Source organism: Athene cunicularia (assembly GCF_003259725.1).
Source record: "Athene cunicularia isolate RWA chromosome 2 unlocalized genomic scaffold, athCun1 chr2_part1, whole genome shotgun sequence".
NCBI classification, from domain to species: Eukaryota; Metazoa; Chordata; class Aves; order Strigiformes; family Strigidae; genus Athene; species Athene cunicularia.
Window position 1 is genome coordinate 79,227,982 of NW_020799095.1, and position 18,966 is coordinate 79,246,947.

Below are 18,966 nucleotides of genomic sequence, written 5' to 3' on the forward strand. Positions count from 1 at the left end.
GAGCCTAATGGGATGCACTCACAAGTGCTGCAGGAGCTAGACAATGTCATTGAAGCCACTCTCAAATATCTTTGAAGGGTTATGGCAACTGGGCAATGTTCCTGAGGACTGGAAAAAAGCAAATGTCACTCCTATCTTCAAGAAGACTAGAAGGAGGATCTGGGAAACTACAGACCTTCCCTCAATCCCAGAGAAGATGATGGAACCTTGAAGCTATTTCCAAACATTATTAAAGACAAGTAGGTGATTGGGGCTAGGCAGCAAACATTTATGAAGGGAAAATCATGCCTAAGCAACCTGACAGTCTGCTACAAGATGACTGGCTTGATGGACAGTGGGAAGGCACAGGGTATCGTTAAGACTTTCTTGTCTCCTATAAAATCTTTACTGACACATTGATGAAAAATAGACTAGGTAGGTGGAATAACCCCCTGCACCAGTACAGGCCAGAGATCGACTGGCTGGAAAACAGCTCTGCAGAAATGGGCCTGGGGGTCCCATTAGACAAGTTGTACATAAGCCAGCAATGTGCCCTTGCAGCAAACAAGGCAACAGCATCCTGGGCCATGTGAGGAAAACTGTTGCCAGTAGGTCAAAATGAGGTGATCCTTCCCTTGTATTCAGCAGTGGTGGGGCCACACCTGGAATGCTGTGTCCAGTTCTGAGTTCTTCAGTACAAGAAAGTCATGGAGATACTGCAGTGATTCTAGTGAAGGGCCATGGAGATTATTAATGGGAGCATCTGTCATGTGATGAGAGGCTGACAGAGATGGAATTGTTCAGCCTGCAGAAAGCTCAGTGGGTATCTTGTTAATGTGTATAAACACCTCATAGGAGGGTGTAAAGAAAATGAAGCCAGATTCTTCTCAGTGGTATCCAGTGACAAGACAAGAAATGGGTACAAATTGAAATACAGGAAAAGTCACTTAAATGTAAGAAAAAGTTTTTTTACTGTGAGGGTGGTTGAACTTTGGAACAGGACAACAGAGAGATTTTGAAAACTTCACCCTTGGAGATATTCAACACCCACTCGGGCACAGTTCTGAGCAACACGCTCTGACTGCTCTGAGCAGTGGGGGTGGACTAAATGTTCCCTGGAGGTTCCATCCAACCTCGACTATACTATGACTTTGTGATTATGTGCTCATGTGAGTACTTAGTATAAATAACACAGGCAGAAATAGAGTTACTGTAAGAACTGGGATTTATGTACTTGTGCTCTTTGTGTCACAAACACTAACATTTCACACCAGAGAAAAGTTTTGGATAGAACATTCCTTCTTCAGAATGTACCACTTTGTAAAAGTAAATTTATTTTCAGGGCATGTAAATATCAAGAAAAAAATCAATTCAGTTCAGAGAAAACAAGACATGTGGATGACATAATTGGAATTCAATGGCTCACCTTCTATTCTCAAATGATTCATATCTTATTTTTTTAATTTGGTATTATTTTATTGAATGTTCTCAAGTGTTCAAAGCAAAATGTTTTCTGTTCTACTTCACAGACAAAAAAAAAAAGTATTTAGTATTTTCTTCCAATGAAAAAGAAAAGGCAATCATATCAATGAGCAGCAATGAAAGTATTTGCATGTATTGGACATAATTCTCTTATCTAATCTGCACTGATATAATTCTGTTGGATTTAAGACTTCATCCACAAATCTTTGAGAAGAGCAGAGAGATTTCTGTTGACTTCAGTGGAGGTTTTTGCCTGTGAAAGGACAGCAGGGTTGGCTTCAAGGAAAACAAGATAAAGTCATATTGAATATCAAATATTTGCATTGGTCAATAAAAAGGAATTGGTATTATAGTACACTGACTAAATACATTTGCAGAGCAGTTGTTCCATGTCCAGTCACATAGCAATCATATCACCTAGCTACATCTAGAAAAGCAACCCAAAGTAGTTATTGCAGAGATCCAAAGGAGTGATTCCTCATTAACATATACTAATAATCCCATCCTCTTCAAGGTACTTAGAGGTCTTACGAGACAAGCATATATTTAAAATAAAAAAGGTATACCATGAGTGGAAAAACAAGGAAGATTCAGAACCAGACAAATGCCAGATGCTTTGTTCTGTATTGTCTGTCCAACACTGATCTATCCAAGGACTAGTATTTAGGTAATGGCCGTCTGCCTTAAAACGTACTAGAAGTTGTTGACATTTAGGAGAGTAAGTCAACAAAATAAGTATTGGGGAGAATCCTTTCTAGTCAACTCTGTAATAAAAAGAAGTCTCCTAAGAGAATTTTAACATTTAAAGATCAGCTTGAAGGAACGTTTTAGGCACAGCAGACTAATAAAAATCCCATTTTATAAAAATATTTACCATGCTTTGCAAGTAGCAAAAATATCACATGAAATTGAAAGTTATGAAGCTTTGCCTTAAGCAACTCGAGGGAGAAAAGGGGATTATTTCCAAAAGCAAGCCTCGCATGAAGCAAAAGAATGATCTGATTATTTCTAGCAAGAACAGAAAACATTAGTTGTGTAAAGTGTTAGATCATATTTAACTATGGATATAAAGCAGACTCCTGCCTTCTAAAAGCTAATCATTGTGGGTACTTATATTCATAAGGTCTAGCTTCACAGACTTCAATCCACACTTTCCTTACAGTCTTTGAAAACCTAAATGCAGTATTGAACATTACACTACAAATCCATTTTTCTTACCCCTGGCATAATGATCTTCTCTATGTCTTTAAAGACATCCTCAAAGCTCTCAGGATCCTGGGGTGCACAGTCTGGAATGAGGGGCCTTAGATATCCTGGTTCCACATCTGGGAAGACCTGTCTTTTCTCTATCTTCTCCAGGTAATCTGCAATATAGTCCACCATCTCCTTCCCTCTCTTGCGGAACTCTGCAGCATCCATGGGTATCAGAGTTTAGGACTTATTATCAGAAAAAACCTAAAAAAAGAAAAAAAAAGTCACTTCTGAAATAAAATTTTACTAGTTTTAAACCCATTATGCAGATGATTTATAGGATGACTCATATGGCCTTTTTGAGAAGACCATATGGTCTTTTATTTCTGCACATTAGGCCAATGCCCATACAGTGTTTCATTCTGCTCCACTCCAGTATTAGCTAGACATTGTACAGAAGTAAATCACACTGTTAAATCTGTGATGACTAGGTCATGATGTAGATTAATACAGATAGGCTGGATCTATAGCACAGAAGAGCAGTAGATGTATGTCGACGAAGATTCAGAACTCACAGATTTAATCTATACTGCTACTAGTTGAGTGTGCCAGTGCCAAGGATGTGGCACTGTTATGTGGCACATAATCAACTCCCTCCTGCCTTATAAAGAAGATGTCTAAGAAAATAGCATGCTTTATGTCGCTATTATAATCCATAATAACAAGCTATAATAATCACAGTTATCACAGTGATCCACTGTGCTGTCCTGTTATTTTAAGTACTTCTTGCCTCCTGTGCTCAAGATTTATCTTCTTTACTCTTTCACTGTAAATGCACATTCAATGCCATTTATAAAACCTTATTTCTTACTGCAATTAGAGGTTGCAATTAGAATTCACTTAGAGTTGATCCGTAATGTATTTTTCAGGAGGATATGAGGAAGCTCTGTCTGACGCTGTCCCTATTTCCAAGGTGTTGGGCTGGATCTCGAGGTGTGCTTTGAGCTAGGCAGAGACTGTGTGAGCACACACAAGGTGATATATGGCTCAGCTGAAGTAAACTGGAGTTTGCCCGCAAAGTACTAAGCAAACATAATTTCATATTGCTAGGGTGCCTGCTCCTGACATCCTGGACCGTCCAACTTTTCTACTCTGTGTGGCTGTGCATTTCAAATGCTCAGTGAATACAATGTTGAGCCAACAGTGCCTAAAAAAGTCCAAGAGTCTTTATACACTCTGAGTGAGTGATACCATTCCTTGGAATATAGAATAAAATTGGCAATTGAAACAAGGATACTCCCTTCTGGTGTAAAGGAAATACTATGCTTAGTTCACATATCTTCAAATCTTCACTTGGTAAGGAAATAATTATACTAAGCACAATGTGAATATTATATAATTATGAGACAATTTCTTAGGTATCAGCTCTTTGTTCTAAGGATTTATAACTCATGACATCATTTTGAGAAAAGAGAGAACTTTCTGGGCTTTATTATATTTGAATTAGTACTGTCACATTACAGAAGAAAGACATCATTGATAAACACCGTCCTAGAGACATCTTTGCTGCTACAAATAGAGGATCTGGGTTTTCTGTGCAGCAGCTGCTGCTGCTATTTAAGAAGGCACAGTGCTGCTGTAGGTCATAAACCACTTGGGAAGGCAAGAATCTGCACAGTAGGGACTCCTAGACCCCCAGAAAATAGCTGTTCTTGTTGCTATTTTCTTAGAGTTATATTACCCTCTTTAACCATCGTGAAAGTGTTTATTTGGCTCTCTCTATGCCTTTCTGAAAGGGGAATTAAGACCTTTCTCAGATCTTGCTACTAAGTTGCCGGAAACACATTACCAGTGGTCATTACGGTCTTTAGAGGATTCTGGTGGGCAGCTTTGTATGTCATCTCCCTTTTGAAAGTCTGTGTTTAAGCAAGCAATTTTGTTTCTACTCCTTTATAGTCAGGATGATTCCATTTCTTCAATAGCATCCGAATTTTAGGTGCATTTTCTTTTAACACATCTTTGACCGCAGTTCAAAATTTTAATAAACTTTCCAAATGAATCATCATGAACTGCAACAATCAATATACATCTCTGGCAGCAATCTAATTACACCGCAGAGCTCAGTTCTTTGGTTTAGATATTTTTACCAGAAGAAATCTAAATATTGTAGTGTTTCACTTCTTTTTCAAAGTATCTCTAAATTAACCCTTAATTTATGCTATCATCATTTTTTATGCTACTTCATTCATCAGTTCATTGCTATAGCATGCTCTAAAGAACTCGCATGTGGGAATCTGTTATTTTTTCCTCTGGTTTCAGAGATGAAAGCTGTGAAAATAAGAATTTAAACCATGACTGCCAAATTAGTGGGAGTTGCCTGAGATTAAACTGACTCAGAATTTGAGGATTTTGTGTTTCTAATGCTACTGTTGCTCACCACCCTTCCTACAGGCTTTTACATGTGGATCAGTTCAGTATCTGTTGGACCAATGAACTGTCAGTAGGATGTCAGAACAGGTAAGAGTATCACTATACTACTCTCTAGCTTTACTTTGTATCAATCAAATATAGGTGACCACTTAGCACAGAAGCTTCTGTGGATCATTTGGTCTTTTTCCAAATTATATATCAAATGACACAAATTAAATAGCATTGTGTGTAAGCTCAAAACAGCTCACAAATACACAAAAATACATGTACTTTATCATACTACCACAACATAGATACTATGATATACAACTTGTGACCATTTTTCTACCACCTAGATTTTTTTTTGGATCTGAAGTTTCTTTCTATTCCAAGTAATATTTGTATCATCTTTTTTCCTATATAGTATGCTGATATACTTTATTGTAATTTTTATTAGTAGTAGTTTGGACAAAGTTTTTCTTGGATATCAGGATAAGAAAATAAAATTTAGATCTAAACATCAGATGTGTATTCTGTGGTTTCAGCCTATGACCATGGAACTGAAATTTGTCAACTCATCTTGACAAAATACATTCCAGATAACCACTTGAGATCTTATTTGTTATTTGCTAACTATAGTTCTTCCCAAGAACTAGCTTAAACTCACATTGTTTTAGCTGCACTAGTTCTGTCATGAATCACCATTGCAATAGCATTCTCAAAATTTGGGATAAAGAATTGGATTACAGGGGAATCCCACTGTTTTGCATGGAGGAAGTAATTGAACCAGGAAGCTTAAGCTTAAAGAATGGAAGGATGAACCATCCATCCCAAATCTGCCATACTTGCTGCAGTGTTATAAATTGATATAAACTAGTATCTACTTAACCTCTAATGAACTTTCCATTGAGTTTGATCCAGTAAAACATATCAATCTGGTTCAATCTGAAGCTAAGTATTTCATTCTTCTTTCCCCCAAAGACAATACTGAGAAACTAAAATCTATTTAAACACCTATCTTTATGTATCCATGCATCTTCTTTCCTCAAAGTCCTTGCCTGAAAATTCCATACTACTGTAATGTACATATCTCACCAGGAACCGTGAAGGCATACTCCGTGCAGGAGTTATTTAAATTTAGTTATTTAAATTTTCCTTTTCACCTCCTATTTTATATCTATTCTTCTGTGAGTGACAAGACCCACTTACACTCTCATCCCTATTTTTATTCTCTTCCTCAACTGTTCATTATAGATCTCACTTCATCTTCTTGAAAGTATTACTTGCTACGGAAGCCACATCCAGTAGACTAGAGTATCTGACAATTGTAATGCTTACCAGTTAGTACTATAAAAATGCAAATTACTTCACTTCTCTGTCAGTACAGAATATTTCTCTTTTACCTCTCACGTGCATATGCAACACATGTACAATGCAACAACACAACGCATAGAGAAACCTTCCCTCTACACCAGTATATTTTAAAAATATAGAAAGTTATTTTCTAAGAAGGAAAATACCTCAGATGACTCAGCTCTAGGATCTAAAATGAAAACACTGAGAGCATCCACATTTTCTAAAGCGCTGAGTGTTACAATGTGTGTGTACTTAAGTCGAAGGGACTTAGACTGCAAAATAATAAAGGCTGAGTTTCTGAACTAAATGGACAGTTCAGAGAAACTGAACCTCTCTCTAAAGTATTTAATAGTGGTCTGTTTTCTGGAAGACCCACAAAGAGTGGTTAAGGTTCTATGCTCTCGGCAACCTCACACCTCCCAGGATGAATTTCAGCATATTCAACATCTGCCAGCTGAACACCAAGTGAGGAAAGCACAGCTTCTCAGGAGGCACTCTGCCTATTTATCAATCTCTACCATTTTGTAAGCACAGTCTGTATTCAAATCCATCGACAGCCTCACTCCGATTGATAAAATACAATTTTACCAAACATATACTATGTCTGAGTACTTCTCTTCCTAGCAAGCATCAATAGATATTGTCACCACTGCATACTTCTTCAGATCAAGTCCTACTTTACTGGAAAAGATTGAGTTTTGCTCTTAACTTCAGATAAAAACAAGAACAATCACATTAAACCTTATATGTTAACAATATTATTTATTATTATTATTATTATTATTATTATTATTATTATTATTATTATTATTATTATTATATAAACTCTTTGCTGTTTAATTTTGCCGGAATTTGTCACAGGACAAGTACACTACACAATCTAAAGCTGACATATCCTTTGCTGCTTTGTTTAAACTACTCCTTTTATCTCAGTACACCGAAATTAGAACATGGCAATATTTTATTTTAGTGAAGTTACTGAAAACTGTTGTAAGTCTTTAGATTGTATAGTCAGTATAATGTTCATCTGCAAATCATTTTCTACTTTACTTGAAACTGAAACATACAAATGAGCAGTTTATGCACAATTAAGTATTAGATTACTTTGGAGGTATAATTTTATGTAGATATCATTCATCTTATTACTTCTGTTAAAAAGAATTGTCTATATAATCTGGTTTTTGTATTAACTAATTATAAATGTAAAAGATAACTAAGTACTACCAGGAAATATGTTATGAGGAAGAAAAAGAGAAAAAAGAGGGAAAAGGGGAAAAAGAGGAAAAAGAACAAATGAGGACAGAGGTTTATTCAATAGATTATAATTTTATGCATGCCTGTTTTCCAGTTTATCAAAGTCAAATAAGAAACAGCTAATAATAAAATATTTTAGCAGCTCTTATTATTAAATACAGAATAGATGCATTAATAGCATTTGTATTGGCTCAAAAAAATGTAATGACTGTATAACTTTCCAATGAATGAGAAAAGTACACTTTCTATTCTGCCAACTAATTGTTGCAGAATATAATGTATTTAAAGGCTCATGGTGCTACAGTGACACCACTGAAGCCATGAGGACTTTCTGCTATTGAACCCAACTGAAGGTTTTTGCAGCTGTTGCTACTATTAAGCTAAACTTCTACTACTGACAATAGGAGTATTGCCTAAATAACGACTGATTAATTTTATTCCAGCATGAGTAAAAGGAAATGGATCTACTCTGTACTTCTACTGTTGCATGAGCCAAGATCTTTGCAGAAGTGCAGAATTAGGTATATATGTTACAGGCTCTACATTTCCTTTTAAAATTTCTCTAGTTAGAAGTTGCTGGTTTTATTCATTGCTGTCACTAGCACAGATTCTGAGATTCAGTAATTTTTCCTTCTGAGGTCTCATTATAATGATGTGGAAAGAGTTATTTCTGAGGAAAAGTCATGCACTGAATTTATCTTGAAAATTTTATTTGTCAAAATATTTGGCAGAGAATTTCTCAAGGTCTGCTTGGATGTTCAGAACTGTTGCACTTAGAAAGACAAGACAGAAACTTTTCGATACATGGGATTCTGCATAAATGTACATAAACAGTTATAGCTGACATACATCATATGTAAAAACAAGCAAACTTAACATGAGAGGTGCACAGCACATTGTGCAAACTTAGGTTAAAAGAAATGCTCTTTGAGTATCCCAGATTATCTCTAAAATAACACAGGCTGGCTGTTTATTTGCCGAGCTCCCAATCTAAGTAACCAATTGTTGCATTAATCCAAATGTACCTACTTGAATTCAATAACCACAAAGCTTTAAGGACAAATAATGTTACTTACAGTGAGTTGGTAAGGCTTTTCCTTCTCCTCTGTCCTTCTCACTGTCTTTCTTTGCTCCTCTGTGACAGCTATAAAGCGCAGAGGATGCAGTTGCCAGCATATATAGGCAGAGTATCCATGTCCCCTCAGCCTATCACAGCCAAGCACTTTGCATTGAACATGCAGCAGCAGCATCTCTCCCTCCTCCCACACCTCCTCCAAGATATACTTAGCAAAAAAAGCTACCCAAAAGGTAGATGGATCTGAGTAACAGCCATTGCCTCCGTTAGTTGTGAGGTGGTGTGTGTTTTCTTCCACGAACTCCATTAATGAGTCTGACAGTGAGTGCCTGATCACATGTTCCTGGTCTGCGTTACACACTTCGGGACGTTTCTGCTGCAGCGGTTGCTGTAAAAGCAAGTGCTTTGAACCACTTCTGTGAAACATTATTTTCAGGAAAGAGAGAGAGAGTGACAGTTGAAATACCACTCAAGTGACTGCAAACAATACTAAATGTTCAAGGTTTGCTCCCCTATTCTAAAAGTTTTATGGGGAGTTCTCTTTCCTAGATGAATCCAGGTAGCCACCTGTCATTTTTATTTAGTTTGTTTTAAAAAATACTAACATTATTTCATAGTCCTGAACAGCTTATAGCCAGGTATGTGGCAGATCTGGGACAGCCACTGCTCCCAGACTAGTCTCTAGTGCACCACAGTATTACACCCAACCTTTTTTGAAGGAGGAAAAAGTTCTGGCTGTCATATATTTTAAAACTGTTATGGCTGTGTTTGCTGTTGTAATGATATAAGGCCAATTGTAACTCTCTTACAATTCTGAAAGAGCCTATTAAAAATAAAAACGGGACCTAAAATCCACAAATCACCTCGAGGGTTTCATTGTGTTTGTTGTGCTAGATGTTACTCTGTGATCTGACTTGCATTTTCAGTTCTTGGGTTGTGCCTGCTGTAATGATCAGTCTATAATCTTGAAAGCACCAAGAAATCCCAGGGTCAGTTGCAGATGGTTCTCAGTTGTTTCCCACTGCAAATAAACTGCTGAGTTTATTTGGGTTACAGGGTTACAGCCTGGACAAACTGGAGCTCCATAAGAAAAAATGTGATTTGGAGATTTTTTCTATTTTTAATTTCTCCCTGAATTCAACTGAAAATTCAAAATATGTTGTCAGGGTATAAGAGATGCAGAAACTGAAAATGTCCCTAGCAAACATAAAGCTTACTCAAATCTGATGATAAAATCTAAAATAAACTTCAATGTTTCATCCAAATGGCTTGCAAAAGGTAAATAACTTTCAAAGGAAATTAAAAATGGAAAAATTATGATTGGAGTATTAAAATGCTGGTTTATTCTGTGTTGAAATACCACCTCACAGTCATCTGCTATGGTTTTTCTCTGCTGTACTTGTAAGTTACCTTAAAAGTTACTGTGACAAGACAATGATTGCATTTTCTATTAAAATCATAGGGGTTTTATTTCTCAGGAAGAAAAATGAAATAAAGTGTCAGAGGTACAATAAGCAAGGTGGAAAAAGGGAATTAAATGACCTTCTAAAAAGCATATCCCATGTCTCTATAATTCTAGTAATTATTCTGGCTCCTACTACTTTTCATAATTCTCCTCATCAGCTGTTGGCAATACAAAAATCTTTGCTTAACAGAATCCTTCTGTGGTGGACAAAAGCAAGATCATGAAGTTTTCTGTAACAGGTGCTGGCTAAGTCAGACATGCTATGGCCCTGCAAATTTGTTCCAGACCCTTCATGTGCTGGCTCTTTCACAAAAAAATTATCTTACTGCTGAAATATAATGAATAGAGATCTCCTCTTTACTGATAAACAGTTTCAAAATTCAGGATACCAGTGTGTGAGAAATAACAGATGATCCTAAAATTTTTAAAGGCCAGATCCTGTTGGTAAGCAACAAACAGATCATATTATTCACAGTTAACATGAGATAGGCTTCAATGCGTTATTGCACGTGGAGGTATGTCATCCTGATGACAATATATAATGATGCTGTGCCCATGCAGAAATGGTACCAATTTATTACCGTTGCTGAACTCTTTGGTTTGCAAACAAGGTGGGAGAGATAGCTGTGTTTGAACAGGAGGCTCGAGCGCAGCACCAGAGAATATGCAGGCAATGTATTATCAGTCACTTTGCAGCCCCATTGCCAGTCCCTGTGCACTGACAGGGATCAAAGCAGAGGGAGTTAAGCAGTTCGCACCCACTTTCCAATAGTTTCCATCATTATATAATGCAGATTAGAAATTAAAAGGCATTTTTCCCAGGCCTTCAGTCTAGTTATGATTAGATGGCTTTATTCCCAACTTTGTTTTTCCCTCACCTGAATAGCATGACACTCATGCTACCCTCCTGGTATGGCTCTAGTTACTAAATTTGGTCAAGATGTGTTTGTGCTGTAGATCACTGAGCCTAACATTATTTGAACAAACCTGTTCTGAGCTATAATGTGAAGGGCTTTAAATGGACTCAGATATCATAAATATCTTAGGTATTGAGAAAATAACTTGAAATAATTAATTAGGAATCATACCATCAAAATGTTTGTGCCTGTTTTTGATATTTGGCATCAAAGGAACAGTCACTCTTGCCTAAGCATAAGAAAAACCACCTGGTTTGTTGCTTAGTATTCAGTTTACTCCTTATTCATAGTTAGAGGATGTTATTTGGAGGCTGCAAGCCTTTCGTCCTGCTTCCTTCACTGTTGCTCCTTCAGGAAAATAAAAACGGTAGTAGAATCCTGTCTTTGTCTTTTTTTTTTTCCCCAATATATTCTTCCAATAGTGTAATAATACCATTAATGCAAAAGAAAATTATCTATAAAAAGGAAAAGGAAAGTAAAAAACTCTAAGAATCACTCAGCTTTATTGGAATGAAAAGTCTTTACATGTTCCATAAACAAGGTCCAAATCTGCATGAGCCATACAGATGAGAAGAGATAGAAGAGAATATTTTAGCAGAAATGTGCAACTAACAATTTTCTAGATAAAACAGAGGGTGTATTTCATTTGGAATACAGTAAGAATTAAATAAAGCCTTCAGACACAAATACACGGATAAAAACTAAGTCTCCTGCAGAACATAAGTAGACTTTGCAACAGATTAGCCAGGAGATGAATCTCAGACAGAGCTGACAAACTGGGAAAGCATCTATCTTATCTCTCATGAATATTTCATGTGTGACTTGTTTTCCCTGTTCAGTTCCGTATTGCTGTCTGTGTGAACATGTGAAGGTAAACCAAAGAAGGATAAAAAGGAACTGCTAACGAAGTGAACATGGACACAGACTCAAACACACAGCTTCGGAGGAGTTAACGTACCATTTGCTGGTTCGAGGCAGCCTAAGCACTTCACTCTTATGGAATCAAGCCTACAGAAAAGAGAGAGGTTGTGATGAACTGAAGAAGTGTCAATAGAAAAACTGACAGGCTGTGAAGAGTCACAGAGACAGTGAGAGCAGGCTGCAATCACAGTAGGCAGGCTCTTCCAATACAGAGATAGGAATACCTTCTGCTGTGAGCTGAGAAGATGTGTTTACTTTAGGGGTGTAGGCACTGCTGGGGCACTCATCCAGCCATATACTGCTCACAGAAAGAATTTTCTCAAGCACCGTGGTGAGTCTCACACAAGCTGTGGCTGATAGATGAACTTCTATTAGGGCTTAAATGTACTATTAAGACCTTCATGTCAGAGAAGCAAATTATAGCAGTTAGTTTATTAATGGAATAGGCCACTGCATGGGTGAAAAGACAGACACAGGTAAACATGAGGAACAAGATGGCTTGAGGGAACATAATGCATTGCTTGTTACTATGTAAGCAATTCATTTTGACTGCTGTTTATAAAGGTATCAAAAATCACATAAAGCTTGGTCCAGAAGACATTTTGTCACCGTCTGTCATGAATACATTATCACAAGGACCATGCACTGCTTGCAGTAAACTTGGAAGAGCATTTGCCACCAATATGAGCCTTTATGGGATAAGAACAACATTGGATTGTCATAAAGATCATGTTGGGGCTCAACTGTCTGGGACTACAGCAAGTACTATGGCAAGGGATCATATTGGTGGTTCTTGCCCCTCCTCCCCGACAGCTATGTTGCAAAGGTGCCTTTTGACTCCCCTTCAGTCCTATGCTAACATAAGTACCTTTCTAGAAAAGACCAGTGACAATTTTCTTGAGAATTTACGCTTAATATAACATAAAACTGACTGAGTTACATGGACTTTCTCCAAGTCACAGACCTAGGGCTCTGGAGAAATGAGTGGGAACTGAAGCTTCCACATCCACAGGACTCTCTGGTCACAGACACACATTCACAGCTGAAGTCACAAGTAAGGTAATGTTTGATACCTTCTGCTGTGGATTATTGTCTCTGTCTCAGAGGTGGCAGTGATATATGTGCATGCCTCAAGGGCTTGAGTGCAGCATGTGATTTTTGCTCAGGAAGATGCATTTACACTAAGATGAGGCTTGCCATTGAAGCCATGTGACCGGTATGCCCTGCTCCTGACTCCTAGTAATACGGTTAGCATAACCAATGCCATTTCCTCAAACATAAAATTTAAGCATGCTGATCAAGTATCACCTCCTTCTCTCTTCCCAACACTGTGGCTGTCACCAAGATGTGATGATCCCGATTACAGAGCAGTCAGATCCCTTGTCAGAATTGTGACAAGACTATTTGCTGACCGAACACTGCTGCCAGGATATGGTGACAACCATTATGGAACAGGAAAGTGTAAAAGCACATGAGATATTACCTGTAAAACCAGTTGCTGGACAGCAAAACCTGTGATCCTCCAGTGCCCTAGCATGCACCCACTATTGTCTTCTTCCTCTGTAGACTGAGTGACTTATGTTCTTCTGGGTAAAATATGAGTCTAGATTATGATTACTGCATCATGCACTGATTATTAAGAATTTGACCCATCTGCAGAGGGTTCGAGTAACTAAAAGTCTAGGTAACTAAAGATTAGAGACAGAAAGAAAGCTACACTGACTACTAGAAGTTTTGCTTAACTGAAAGTATGATCATTGATAAAAACTTTGTGCAACAATAAGCTACACTAAATGCTAGAAAACGTAGATAATGAGCTATGCTGATCATTAAATATTTTATGTAATAATGAAGCTCTACTTGTAACTACAACCCTGTGGCCAGTCCTCATTCTAGCACAGATCCCTAAAAGAACCTGTCCGTCCCTGTAGCACTGGGTGACAGAGCCACCAAGTGTTCACATGCCCCATCCTGCCAACTCCATAAGAAGGGCAATCATCTCCAGCTAGGAGGCAAAACAGCCAGCCAGGAAAGATAACAGCTTAACCTGCTGCAGGTAGCTTCACCACAGTGCAGCCAGCCGTATCCCCACTCAGAACTGCCTGCCATCTGTTCTCCTTATGATACTGTTCACTTCCACACCTTAGATGATAATCACAGCTTCCACATTACCATTAGAGAGACAGGCTCTCATTGAGACAGGACTTACATGTGGCTGGAGGAGACAGGCAGTTAAATAAGCAGGATAGCCTGATGCATTCGTTACCTTTATGCTCAGAGACCTTCGTTCAAGTTCTTGTTTTCAAGTACAGATGCAAGTCTTTGCCATATGCTGTGAAATTCTGGGTAACTCCTCATGGGCAGCTTCCATAAAATATTTTGCTAGGAAGGGTTGTTCTTTTCCAGCTTACTCTTCTGTGTTACTACATTTGGCTCCAACTCCATTCAAAACCCAAACGGCCCAAATCTAGGCCAGGTTTAAAGTGGCAGCACCTCCCCATCCACATTCTGGCAGAGTTTGTCTCCGGTCAGAGGCACAGATTTTGAACCTCTGTGTGCTGAGGTCAGATGCTGCCAGTCTAGAAGCAACCTGCCTTTACAGCAGTCTGACATTCTACATAGTTCTCTGAAAGACAATCTAGGAAACTTTTGGAAGTTTGGAGATTTCTGGTTTTTTCTTCCTGCTAACTCTAAAAAACTCTCTCTCTTATTTAGGAGAGATCTTGACCTGGATAGTCATAAGAGACATCTCTTTCACCTCTGCCACCAGGCTAACTTTTGTCAAAGGTAGTGGTTAAGAAATGCTATTTTTCATTCTTTAGTGCTCAGAGGATATAGAATGAAAGAAAAGTATCCTGAAGGAAGAATCACTACCACATTTTATGTTACATACATTGTAACATATAATGGAGCAAAATACTTTACCTGCCTATAGCTTCTGCTGAACTCTAGGGGATATTTTTGGTTTCTCTCTTTCAGCAAGACCCCAGTCTAAACTTATTCCTGTTGCCCACTGAAGCAAAAATTAAGAAAACTGTTCTGCATCTACATTCTCTGACTTGTGAATGATTTACAAGAAGCTAATATTTTACATTGGTTGATAATTTTTTCTTATATCTGTGTTCAGCATGTAAAATCACACTAGCCTTTCATCAAAATTATAATTTATTTACTGTATCTTACACAAGAATAAACTCATACAACCCCAGTTCAGTAGTCTACTTGTTACGTAACTGCAATCTTCAATAAAAATAGAGTAATTCATCGACTACATAAAAAACCAAAACTTAACTCAAGATTCTTCAACTGCAAGTACAATGCATGTCAAGCATATTCCAAGCTTCAGCATTGCTCAGATAAAGGAAATAATGCGACGTTAAACGAGGGATGAGTTACATGAAGTCCTTACAAAGGAAGATGCTACATATTCACTGAAAAAACATGAGAAATAGTGTTATATATTCAATGGATACTTACAAATAACAGTTGTTTTCTACCAATTCTAGGATATCAAGCTGTCACAAAAAGCCTGACAGTATTTCTGGATCCTCAAGACAATACACTTCTCTTCAGCTCTGCAGCTTACAGTTCTGCTGGCTGCTACTGATGCTACCCAGGAAGACAAGCTGTAAAACTGTGATGGCAAGGTGACCAGAAGCATCCTCAACTAGTATGTGGAAGAAGACTGGGGAGTAAGGGATCCAGAACATGTGTTAAGACTCAAAACATTTGCTATGGCTCTGCCTGTTGATTTAGGAATAGAGATAGGTGGAGCTGTGGGGTTTTTTACAATGAAGCTGTATTCACACCCTCATCAGGCATCTAAATTTTTTTTTTTTTTTTTCCCCCAGGAAAAATGGGCTGAATATTGGGACTGGGATTGAACTGGAAGTGTAGAGATACTATGCAGTGAAGCAGAGAACAACATAAAAATTACAGCAGAGGACACAATTTCCTGTACTCACAGATCAGCTACACTCCATCATCTAGCACTACTCATTTCGTATTTCTCTCTTTGTTTGTCCTCTTAAATACCTATTGAAGAAGCCATTTATATTCATACCATTTCCTATTTGGTTGAAAATCTTTCTGCTGCTTTTCAAATAAATTAATGGTGCTTCTAGGTCCACATTTGTTCTGGTTTCCTTTCCTTTTACAGATACTTTTCTTGAGCAAAAAGGATGTTTTATGCTGCTTTGGATACAACAAATGTTGATGCATCATTTTAGTAATTTCAAAGCATCTTCACTACTTATCAGAGGCTTCTATTGTTAAAGTAACTACCAGTAGTCCGCAGGAACTGATTTTTTTTTTTTTTTTTTTTTTTTTTTCCCAAAAGACCAATCCTCTTCTGAAAACAAGTACTGGACTCACTTCTGACATGGAGTAGTGATGAGCAGTAGAAACTGCACAAAGATGACAAATCAATACCTGGTGACAAGGTCAACTACATTAGATGTGACACTTTGTAATGTAATAATGTTGCAATAACACAATGTAATAATGTTCATAACTTCAGAACAGTGATCATCCTTCTTCACACAAATTTTTGCAGTTTATGTACCAAACATAAGTACACTAAAAATAAATATTTAAAAGCAATGTGCAGCAAATAGCCTCCATCACAAGTTCTTTTTAAGAATGAGGCTGTGGAGGCTACACTTTATGCTAGAAATAAGCAAGAAAAATCAAAGGTGTGTGAATACACCTTTCCCAGAAAAACAGCACAAACTAGCCAATAGGTCCACCACAGAACCTGCAGAACATCAAGATCATTTTAAATTTCAAAAACAATGAAACATCGGAATTAGGGATGATTTTCTAAACAAAAAGGTAACTAAAACATGTTTTTTAACAGCCATTTTCAACAGCAAGATAAATAAGAACAGGTGAAAAAGAAGGTGATAACAGACAGTACATACTGAGCTGTTATAAAGTTTTTTATTTTGTAAGATTAAAACCACTGGCTTCCCTATACCACTTTTAATACCTAACTCCTTTTGCTGGCTATGAAATTTCACCCCAATTTCTGTGTCCTTAAAAATTACTACTCATAACGAGGTATTATATGACAAACTGCTGCTCCAAAAGGATGCAAAGTATTTTTAAGATCTATATCTTTAAAAAGATAAGAACTCTGCTCTTGAAAAATTAGAAAACTGTTGCCCAGAGGAACCTCTAAAATAAAGAAGTTTTAGCAACCTTGGAAGGAAACATGAGAAAGCCACAGTAGTATTATATGAGTAGTTCACCACTCAATCTTAAAGCCATTTAAGGACTAGAATGCAGTTAATTACTGCCTGAACAGAACAACATTCAGCATGGTAACAATTTACTGTAATGGTAAAAAAGTTTTTTTAAAAAAGGAAGATTAAACGGGAAAAAAAATATGTTTGTATCTCAGATTCTTACATAGTGCTAGAAAGAAAAATCACCCAAAGACAGGAGCATACTCATCAGGATGTTCAGTAGAAATGTGCATCAATAACCTTGAAACAGAGGAGGTAGAGGTAGGTGTAAAAACAACCCAGGGCATGGATTCACACAAAAGTTGTGTGCGGTGAGCAGATATTGTTGAGATCAGCCTTATAACCAGCCAAGCTGCTGATGTAGCTACAAAGCATCCTTACACTTGCATATAATCATAATAAAGTATGCTATTTTTTTGTGTATCTGATTACTTATCATTATCTTATCATTATTAGTGTCTTATCATTAGCACAAAACACATTTGTAAGGCTCTGTGTTTTGTTTTCTGAATTTAAACTTTGCATTATAATAAATGTTATTTTCAGCAGCCTAGCACAATAAGGCACCTATGCCAGCAGGTGTGGCAGGCCTCAGGACCGTGATCCCACAAGACATACTCGGGAATCAACACCTATGTACCTAGCCTCCAGATACCTAAAGATAATGGCACAATATGGGCCCATTAAAAGCTGGCAAGGCAGGCACAGGACTGGATGAGTCGTTGTCCCAGTCAGCAGTGCCAAGAAAAAATTTCTGGCATGTGCAAGGCAACAGAAAACAGGAGAGAGAGCGTGAGGCACCTGTCATGTTAGCAACCAGCAAATAAAGGACTTCTGAGAGCCTGGAAAGATCTTGTAACAGGAGCTTAACATATATAAGCATGTGTTTACATACCCACCTGAGTAAAGGCTGTACAAGTAGTATGTCATTATCCTCAACAAACATGACAAGGAAAGTATCACTAAATAATTAAATAAATTATAGGACATGATAAAAAGATGGATTCTAGGGACAGATGCCAACATAAAATATAAATTTCCTTGGAGGAAAAAGAATACCGAAGAAACAGAAGATCATGCCAGAAGAAAAACGGTCAAAATGCTAAAAAACATAAAGGAAAACAAAACCATTAGAGTACTGTGTAATTTGTGCATCCAGTTAGAGCTGGCTGGTTTTTCTGCTGGCTCAGGCCACATGACCAGTGATGATGTCACTCAAGACTGCAGCAGGGCCCTGCTGCTAGCCTGTGACTGCCTGTGGATGCCTGTACTTGCACTCTAGTTGGGGTGTAAAATGCTTTCTGTTTGAGTATGCACATTCCTTAAAGCTATGCTTATGCTGTTATTGTTTACAAAGCTTTCCAAATGTTTTCTGTTACTTAATTGCTTAGTTTGAATTAATCAGTTGAATTGGTTAATTAAGGTGAATGAATGAATGAATGTATGAGTGAATACAAACAAATTTATTTGATCTCAGGATTTATATTTCTGGGCAATGATAATACTGTATCTACATTTGTTATTAAATTTGACTGTATACCCTAGTTTACTCTAGTTACCCTAGGTCCTTAATAATAAACAGCATTAAGTACAATTATACAGATATTTCTAAGCTATTTCTCTACAATCAAGCCTTTCCTCTGCATCTACATTGTAACATTATATTTT

The 18,966-nt window shown here is 37.4% G+C and overlaps 1 protein-coding gene across 4 annotated transcripts in view; it reads right to left on the minus strand.

The window, feature by feature from the left end:
* Positions 1-8,987, minus strand: part of DDC (dopa decarboxylase) — a 65,390-nt gene extending 56,403 nt beyond the window's left edge. For 2 of the 4 annotated variants that reach the window (XM_026841556.1, XM_026841559.1), the window contains exons 1-2: positions 8,748-8,980; positions 2,680-2,916 (exon numbers count right to left, since the gene is read on the minus strand). In XM_026841556.1, the coding sequence (XP_026697357.1) occupies positions 2,680-2,880 (201 nt within the window). In that variant the 5' untranslated portion in view covers positions 2,881-2,916; positions 8,748-8,980. Of the gene's footprint in view, positions 1-2,679; positions 2,917-8,747 lie in introns of all 4 variants that reach the window. The other 2 variants (XM_026841558.1, XM_026841557.1) reach the window with 2 other exon arrangements.
* Between the last annotated feature and the right edge of the window lie 9,979 nt (positions 8,988-18,966).